Source organism: Nicotiana attenuata, unplaced genomic scaffold (genome assembly GCF_001879085.1).
Source record: "Nicotiana attenuata strain UT unplaced genomic scaffold, NIATTr2, whole genome shotgun sequence".
In the NCBI taxonomy this organism is placed as follows: Eukaryota; Viridiplantae; Streptophyta; class Magnoliopsida; order Solanales; family Solanaceae; genus Nicotiana; species Nicotiana attenuata.
In genome coordinates, this window is record NW_017670507.1 from 90,692 (window position 1) to 100,264 (window position 9,573).

Below are 9,573 nucleotides of genomic sequence, written 5' to 3' on the forward strand. Positions count from 1 at the left end.
ACAAACATGGTTCAACGTGCCAGCTACACTTCCTCTTCTAGAATAATGACAACCTAGTCTGCTTTCCCCTCCGAAAGTGCCACAGCTCTTTCTATCACAACCCCTGAAAACTGGGCATTCGAAGCATCAATCTCATACTATGCTCTATGCCATCTTCCTTATACTTTGACTGTTATTTCACGTGCACAAACCTCGCTCACAAAGGAAAACGGGAAAGTAATCTATGCAAACAAAGGCTTTCTTCTTATACTATGGCATCTTGTCCAAAGCGAGTGGTCATGTATGTGTATATATATATATATATATATAGAACGTACAATATATGTATAATTTACGTATAATCATTGTATACTGGCTAGAATAAGTAAATATTAAATTTGATCGGCTATATAAATTATATGTATTATATATTCGCCGATTATTTTTAGTTTAAGAAATTAGGCGAGGGACTATTTGGGCTAATTCTTATAAAAATTAGGGAATTTTTTTTTTGGTCAATAAATTAGGGAAATTGGTCTTGTATAGGCCAGTATATATTTAGTTAAAGCTTATAAACGTCCCTTTCCGTAAGAAAAATGCAACCGCTCAACCATTATAGACTTTGAAGCTGCCATTTCTGTCTCTGAAAACAACCAACTCTGCTTCTACCTGAAACATTCCAATTCCATAAACACTCTCAATCCACTTTCACATCCCCAATCTTTCAGCCAAAAACCTGAAAATTTCTCACCTAATATAAGAAGAACAAAAAGCCATGAAATTGCACACGCAATCAAGTATGAATCACAGAAGAGATGAAGAAATGTCAATGTCAATATCAAAAAACACAACCCCACCTTCTTCCCCAAAGCCTCTCAAACACCCCAGATCTCTACCTAGATCCATTAATTATCTCCTTAAAGAACAACGCCTTCTCTTCATCTTAGTTGGCATTCTCATTGGCTCTACATTTTTCATTCTCCAGCCCAACCTAAATCCATCTTCTCCAATCCCCAATTCATCATTTCACGTTTCCGAATCCGTGCCCTTAACCCACACATCAACCGTTACGACGTCGTTTAAGACAGGGCGGGTCCCAGTTGGGATAGGGAAAAAACGCATGCGGATTGTAGTGACTGGTGGGGCCGGTTTTGTAGGGAGTCATTTGGTTGATAAGTTAATTAAACGAGGTGATGACGTTATTGTAATTGATAATTTTTTTACTGGGAGGAAAGAAAATGTGATGCATCATTTTGGAAATCATAGGTTTGAGTTAATTAGGCATGATGTTGTTGAGCCTATTTTGTTAGAAGTGGATCAGATCTACCATTTGGCTTGCCCTGCTTCTCCTGTTCATTACAAGTATAATCCTGTCAAAACTATTATATCCTTTTCCACATCATTATTTTGTTTATTCTTTACGCGTGTTAATTATGGGGATTTGAATTGTGTACACAGACAGTTGAAAAGATTTTTACACTATCAATGTAGTTTACGGGAAGTAACACGTCAATTACCATCTTTTGTAGGTTAGGAATCCATGCTTGTTATAGAAAGTTACATATATTTGGCGTGTAATTGGCTTTTAAGTAGCATGGTAGTGTAGACGTTCTTTTGTACGGTAAATGCATAAAAGTTAAACTTGGTAAGTAATTGTTAACATGTTAAGGAATTTTATACATATGTGATTGGCATTCTATTACCTTCTTCAATTCAGATGTATTTAAGATCTTTTTTGTGATGGTGGTGTCTGGGTCAGCTTGGGTGCAAATCGACTAATTCCACTAGATACTTGCTACCTGCTACCTCCTACTAGCACATGTAATAGGTAACTTTGCCCACCAAGGATTTGGCAGATGAAAAGAAACTATCTAGTATTTTTGCCTCAGCTGGGATTCGAACCTGAGACATGTATTGGAGATCTTTAACTGTGATTACAAGACACATGTGATGGGTAATCTTAACATGCTGCAGGTTGCTAATCCATGCTTATCATAGAAATTTTGCTATAGTTTGGCTTTTAAGAAGAATGCTTGACCATCAATTTGGCTTTTTAAGTAGCCTGATAGTGAAAAAAATTCTTTCTTTGCACTGATTAACATGTTAAGGAATTTCGTGCATGTGTAATTGGTATTTTGTTATTTTATTTTATTTGATGATTTGAGATCCTTAACTATGATTACAAGACAAATGTGATGGGTACTCTTAACATGTTGGGACTTGCCAAGAGAATTGGTGCGAGGTTCTTGCTTACTAGTACAAGTGAGGTTTATGGTGATCCACTTGAGCATCCACAAAAAGAAACATATTGGGGACATGTGAATCCAATAGGTGCGCAGCAGCCTCAATAATTTTTTGTGGTTTTTCTTTGGTAAGGTAGTATGTCTGATGGTTTATAGTGACATTTGAGCGTCTTGAAATATCTAGGTGTTAGGAGCTGCTATGATGAGGGGAAACGAACTGCTGAAACCTTGACTATGGATTACCATCGTGGTGCAGGTGTTGAGGTAATGAAAGATTTGTGTTTCTTAGTACTGCATGTGATGTGCTGAATGCTCGTGTGCATTTGAATGAGCTTTCCATTCTGAAGGCTTTAGCCTTCTATGTGAAATGAATACTTAGTTTGGTGGTCAAACAGCTCCTCTGGTTGAAGCAATAAGTGAACAATTCTTCTATTCATAAATTTTGGAAGCTGCTTGTATTTTAAGTCATGAAAAATAATTTTTGCAGTTCTATATTGTGAAACCTTGAAAAAACTCTTCTTTACTATGATCATGAAAGAGTATGGAGTATAGGCAATAACAGGGAGGCTATTTCTAGTTCCAGTTGTACTCTTTCTACTTTAAGAATCTATCCTAATCAGTTTTCTATTTATGACATGGCATTTAACTCTATCTCTTCCAACTTTATGGCTTGCCACACCAAAAAGAGAATATAAGCAGTAATTGATATCATATTTCATAGATGATCCAGAGTTCATAACCTGTAATATTCATATGCAGGTGCGTATTGCCCGAATTTTCAACACATATGGACCTCGCATGTGTCTCGATGATGGACGTGTTGTCAGCAACTTTGTTTCCCAGGTTTGCCATCTCAGCTTATACTAAAACCAGTGCTGTAAACCGAATTTGTAAATCTCTTTCTAAAAACCATGTTTGCAGGCCATCCGCAGGCAACCAATGACAGTCTATGGTGATGGGAAGCAGACACGAAGCTTTCAGTATGTATCTGATTTGGTATGTCATTTTAACTAGCTATCTTTCCATTTTTATGTCGCTGCCCTAGTATGCCATCGTTATCTTCAGTGCATATAGAAGGATGCTAGATGGGTACATGCTTGTGGTAGATTATATTAGTTAAACAAAGACTGAAAGGTGGGGAAGTAGTAGGTGGGTAATTGCTGAATTAGGTCAACCACCGGTGGTAGTTGTGGTAGCAAAACTTGATTTAATCTCTTGGAAATGTAAATCATTCCAAAAAATTAAAAAATGATGTATGTTGTAGCCAATATCGACATTTCTTCCTAGTTGAGCCAATTATTTTTTACTTTAAGCAACATTCGATTATTTTATGTTGCAAAAGAGCTTGTAAGGTGAAGTTCTAAATCTGGCAGCAAATAGGTTTATGTGCTGTGAATGCCCCATGACGGAGGATGGGCTGCCGAGGAGGGGTCAAGCTCCTTCTAGGCTAGCAAGCTTCTGAAGAAGGGGTGCACATGTCACCTTAGGCGAACCCCACATTGGAATGGGAGAGGAAAGTGAAGAGCTTTATAAGGTATAGCACACGTTCACATGGTACGCGCGCTTGGGCTCGAAGATGGTATAGCCCAAAGGGACAAATCCGTGGGGTCTGTTGGGACAAGGCGGACAGTTTGTGACATGAACTTGGGTCGTGACATATGCCCTCTTCTTTAACTTGCTTAATTTAGTGGACAAAATATTTTACCATTTTTTGGAGGATACTGCGCCCTTAGTGACCTACCTAGTTTGGCTAGCAGATATTAAGTGGATAAAGTTTGAACAAGCTATTAGGTTTGAGCTTGCATAATCCAATATTAGTTGAAGATATGGAAAGTGTAAAGGTGTCTCCTCTTATGCAATATGATATAACACAATGTTATTATATTTAAGTTTGACATTTTGAGCCTTTGACATTTTCTCCAATTGGGAAAGATGCAAATCTTTACACCTCTGACTAAAAATGAAAAGTAGGTCAAACAAAAATCGGATGGGGGAAGTACACGGTTTTACTCAAAGAACTTTGCTTTTATATTATAGACTGATAACATCTATGTAATATCATGGTTTTTACTCGAGCGTCTTGCCTCTTTTTTTAAAAATTAAAAAAATTCTTCTCCAAGAATCTTATGGTGAGCACAGTGATGGTCAAAGAAGTACATGATTTTACTCAAAGATATTTGCTTTTCTATTACAGAGTGATGACATCTATCTACCATCATTTTTTTACTGGACTGTCTAGCTTCTTTAGAAAAGAAAAAAAAAGATCTACTCCAAGAATCTTTTTTTTTAATGAAGAAATCTTCTCCAAGAATCTTACGGTGGGAAGCTCCTGAGTTGTGATTATATGCTGCTTAGCATCACCGAGGGAATGCTTTGTAGCTGGATTCAGAGAATCCAACCTGAATTAAAAGAAGATATTGCTTTCATTAAAATTTTAAGAGACTAAATGGTGTCATGGAAATGCTTGGATTTAAACTTTATGGGTTCAATTGTTTAGATAAGAATAGAGGGGTTATCAAAACATATCATTTAGCTGTGGCCGGTAGCCACAATTTTATCATTCCCCTGATTTTAAATCCAATCAGTTAACTTAGTCCGGAATCTGGGAATAGCTATAATTCATGATTTTGGATGTATTGGATATGAGTATAAAGATTTCTGTCGCGTCTGAACCTATGGTCAGAAAAAATGGCAGAAAATGAGTTTGGGGGGAGAAGAAAATGAGGGGGATCACCTATCGAATGAGGGAGGGAGTCTATTTCTTACTGTTAGTCCATTGAGCACTTTTTTTTAACATCCACGCGCTCAACATTTGTGGGGCTCACACTAAGTGCCATGTCAGCAAGACGTGTTTAAGTGACACAATTAAAGTAGAGGTTGGTTGTTCAAGTAATCATAGGTTTAATGTAGATGGCTAGATGAAATATTCGGACAATTTCAGGGGGTCGTCTATGCATTTGGCCAACGAAATCCAGTGAGAATCACTTTGCAGACCATAAGTTTGCGTGCACTAGATATTTCACCTGACAAGTGCAACTTTCTAATGTGGCTATATTTCCAAGTTGTAGTATGTCTGGAAAGAAGCTTTAGAAATGAAACAATGCTCTAGAAGACTAAAATGCTTTGCTATGCGGTTGGCTGAGAAAGTACAAATCGATTAGTTGCTAAACGGAATACCTTGTGAAGGATTCCTTAATATATTGGCCTTCTGTTAACACAATGACTTGTCTAATGATACACGAGGCAGATCCATGATTTAAACTTTATGGGTTCAATGTTTAAGATATTTAGTATTGAACCCATTATATTTTTAAAGTTATGGGTTCATATCTACTATTTTTTGCAAATTTAATGAATTTTTATATATTAATTATACTCTGCATTGAAAGTTATGGGTTCAATTGACCCGTCACTTTAACACTACTTTCGCCACTAATGATACACATATGAGATGCTATCACCGGCCATCCTTGTTCATAGTGGTTGGCGGAGTTCTCTCCAAACTACTAGGTCAAGGGTTCAAGGTTGGTAGACAATCTCACATAGGAGATGCTAACAGTGGAATATTATGTTCTTGCCAAACTAAAAGAGCATGGACATTTGCCTGGTCTACAAAGTCTAGATTAGTTAGTGGTCATTGTTGCCATTTTCCTGTTAGGAGCTGGTTTAGAAGAAACAAGGAACATTGTTTTGGTATAACCATCTAGTATTCGGAACATTTCTTACTTATAAATGCATACATGTTTGTGCATGCAAGCTTTTTACAGGTGCATTATCCGATTATTTTACATCTCATTTTTTGTAAATATCTTGCAAATTCATTGATTTGTCGTGGAAATTTTGTCCAATTCAAAAGTCCAAATGCGCCAGCTTGCTTTTTACTTATGCATAGTTGAAAAATTCTTAACAGTCTATCATTCGGTTGGAATGCAAACAATGATATTAAGATAAATAACTTTCTGTTGATTAAAGGTTGATGGATTAATGGCCTTAATGGAGGGTGAGCACATTGGCCCTTTCAACTTGGGAAACCCAGGAGAGTTTACCATGTTAGAGCTTGCCGAGGTAAGCCATGATATCTGCTGTGATGCATATCTGCCTGTTCACAAGTAGTTCTCGCGCTTCTTCTACGGGCTATTTATTAATTGTTGCTTGTTGAGTTTGCATGTTTTTTCTTCTTTTGCTGTCATTTTATCATTTTTGCTCAATGGATTGCAGTTTTATATTTTTTATTACAGATAAAATTCGCCTTTTGTTTTTGTATGTGGCTATTTGATACAACCATAAATTGTTGTTTGAAGACTCACTGAACATTTTCTAGCGTCAAAATATTAAATCTGCACTATCTGATCCGGATAAATTTGTGTTCCTTTATAGTTATTGTTTTGCTATAACATTGGTTTATCTCGAAATTATACCGTGTGTTTATATTTTATTATTGGCTCCTTTGATATCAATAGCACTCTTTAGTCCCCTTTTATTTGACGGTATTTGACTAGACGCGGAGCTTAAAATGTTAAATTTGACAAAAATTGTATTTGTGGTACGCGAAGAAGATATCGAAGTAATGGCTGAAAATCAGTTTGATGGTGAAACCATCACTTTAGAGTTATGATTTATTTATTTTAAAGAATTTGAATTCTTCAAACTTTGTGAAAATGTATAGTGGTTGAACAGGGTCAAGCATTTTGAGGTGTGCCTATATGGAAACTGTCATGTAAATTAGGATGAAGGGAGTAATGTGTAATTTTACTATTCATTATATGCTTATAGAGAAACAGGTCTTTTATATAAGAAAACCAATAGTGCTGTAAAAGAGTATAGAACACTGATTCATAGTTATAGTTGATCGGGCGTCTAATCTTATCCATGCTTAGTGGAAGTAGGTCTTCAATATTAGAAATAAATCATAATTATGTTAAAAAGCGTAGTACATTATTGTCTTGTCACTTGTCAGTATAAACTTATGGTTGACTGGACATACAGTGTTATATCCACCATTTTCGGTTTTCAGTGAATAAGTCCAGTCCGTGTGAAGTGGTATTTAATGCACTACGTTTTTGACTACAAAATGTATCTAATGTCTAAGAAATTACCTGGTTCAACTGTGAGTTGATAACTGTGAGTCATGTTATCAAATAACTCTAAGGGGTCATTTGGTTGGATGTATTAGGGAAAATAATACATGTATTAGCTTTAGTATTATTAATCCCTTGTTTGGTAGTGTTTTTCAACTTATGTATAACTAATACCTGTATTAGTTATACACTCTATTCAGTACTACTCCCTCCGGTCCATAATAAGTGACTTTTTGTCCTTTCTTTGGCACACCCCTTAAGAAAATACTAACTCCTAGAGAAAAAAAGATATTTTAACTAAATTACCGTTAATTAAAATTTGCATATTGTTAACTTGACACATTGTGATATGTAAATAAGTGCAAATTTTGGAAAAATAAAGTTAATTCCTTTTCGATTATGTAAAAGAATACTTATTTTGGATCAAAATAAAAAGGCCAAAAGGTCACTTATTATGGACTGGAGGGAGTACTATTCTTATACATAACAAACCATGGCATAAGCAATACCATGGTTTTTAATACATAGATAAGCATATTAAGACATAGTTGCCCTTTCAAAACATTTTCCAAGTCCTTTCCAAAGAATGTAGAAGGTATTTTTGTAAACAAACAGTTTTAAAAAAAATTATGCAGTGTTTGTTATTTTTAATACACCAAACCAAACCATCGATAAGAAATAACCCCAGCATTACTAATACACTCTATTCAGTACTATTCTTATATTCCCTACCAACCGACCGCTAAGTCATTTTTCTTGGGAATGCAGGTGGTCAAAGAAGTGATTGATCCAAGTGCTACTATTGAATTCAGAGCTAACACAGCTGATGATCCTCACAAGAGGAAACCAGATATCAGCAAAGCAAAGGAACTACTAAACTGGGAGCCTAAAGTACCCTTGCGCGAGGGGCTGCCTCTCATGGTCAATGATTTTCGCAATCGCATCCTAAATGAAGATGAAGGGAAAGGAAACTAACAAGAATACGAGCAACATTAGGTTGTATAGACCAAGCTTAGTATTGTTTAATTGTTGTTTTTGCTAATATATGAAGTTGATATTCATTCATTCTTTCCCTCTTCATTTTTGTATCAATATCGCAATAGTAGCTACTTGAATGCACAGACATAAGCCACGACCATAGGCAGATGCTTCGTGTATTCAGTTTTCCTTTTTGATTTCTTTTTCTAATCCACATAATGTAATTCAGACAATGTTCAGATTCTGCAGGGAGGAAATTTTGAGCTTTTGGCTTCAGTTAATACCATTTGTTGCTAGGCATTGGTTTTAACAAGTAATATGGTCTTTTACTCTGTGTGGTTCTCCTGATTTTGCATTTAATTGTTGTAGGTACTGTTTTGAACTTTTTTGTTTTGTACTATAATGTGGAGCCACTTTGAATGATGCACCTATGTACTCTCTGGCTTCAGTTAATAACAAAGCAAATGCATTTCTCCCGCAGATTGTTGAAGTTAACTTAAGTGGCCTTGTGCATGTGAAAAACTTGCTAAATTCTTACCAAAATAACTGAAAATCAGAGAGTATATAGGTGCATCTACCTATTATCATGGGCGGAACTATGTAGAGTGAAGGGCCGATCACCCTTCGTGGGAAAATTACATAATGTTAATAGAGTGAGTTGTTGAATCCCCTTTCGCTTTCCACTTCTGAATACCAAAGAGCGATTAAGAGAAGAGCAGTACTCAAGACTTTAAAAGAGGGTTTTTCTCTTCACTCTCCGAATTTCGATCCTCGACATGAAGAAAATTTCCAATGTAACATTCTAGAATATTTTTGAATCCCCTTATATAAATATATTTGGTTCTGCCATTGCCTATTATAGTATGTAGTCCTTGAGATACTTATGAGGTTTTAGTACCTTCTGGTTACTGAGATTGCCACAACAATTTTCACCGTGTTGGAAGTTGGAACTGTCATGAGATTCACTGATAGTTTATCTTACTATAGTCAAATTTAAAATCCTCTGGCACTATGTTGATACCAGAAGCAATTTTTTATAAGAGAAAATGCACTTGAGAACAAATCTGTGAGCAACACGTGGCAGTAAGTGGTACAATCAAATCTCTCTATAACAGCCTCGTTTGTTCCGATATTTTTTGGCTGCTTTAGTGAAGTCTTGTTATAGAGGACATACATTATAACATAACATAATAATCGGTTCCGAACAAACTTGGCTTTTATAGTAAATGATTGTTATTTGGGAATGCTGTTATAGATAGGTCTGACTGTATATCTGTAAAAGCACAATATAAGGA

General features: G+C 35.9%; 1 protein-coding gene across 1 annotated transcript; it reads left to right on the top strand.

Annotated features, from left to right (window-relative positions):
- The first annotated feature begins 553 nt into the window (after positions 1-553).
- LOC109240356 (UDP-glucuronic acid decarboxylase 1-like) lies at positions 554-8,593 on the top strand. The gene is made up of 7 exons (XM_019406984.1): positions 554-1,363; positions 2,163-2,310; positions 2,407-2,486; positions 2,982-3,065; positions 3,144-3,218; positions 6,195-6,287; positions 8,069-8,593. Exons 1-7 carry the CDS (start codon positions 755-757, stop codon positions 8,273-8,275), a joined length of 1,296 nt encoding a protein of 431 aa, XP_019262529.1. The 5' UTR covers positions 554-754; the 3' UTR covers positions 8,276-8,593.
- Positions 8,594-9,573: the final 980 nt, after the last annotated feature.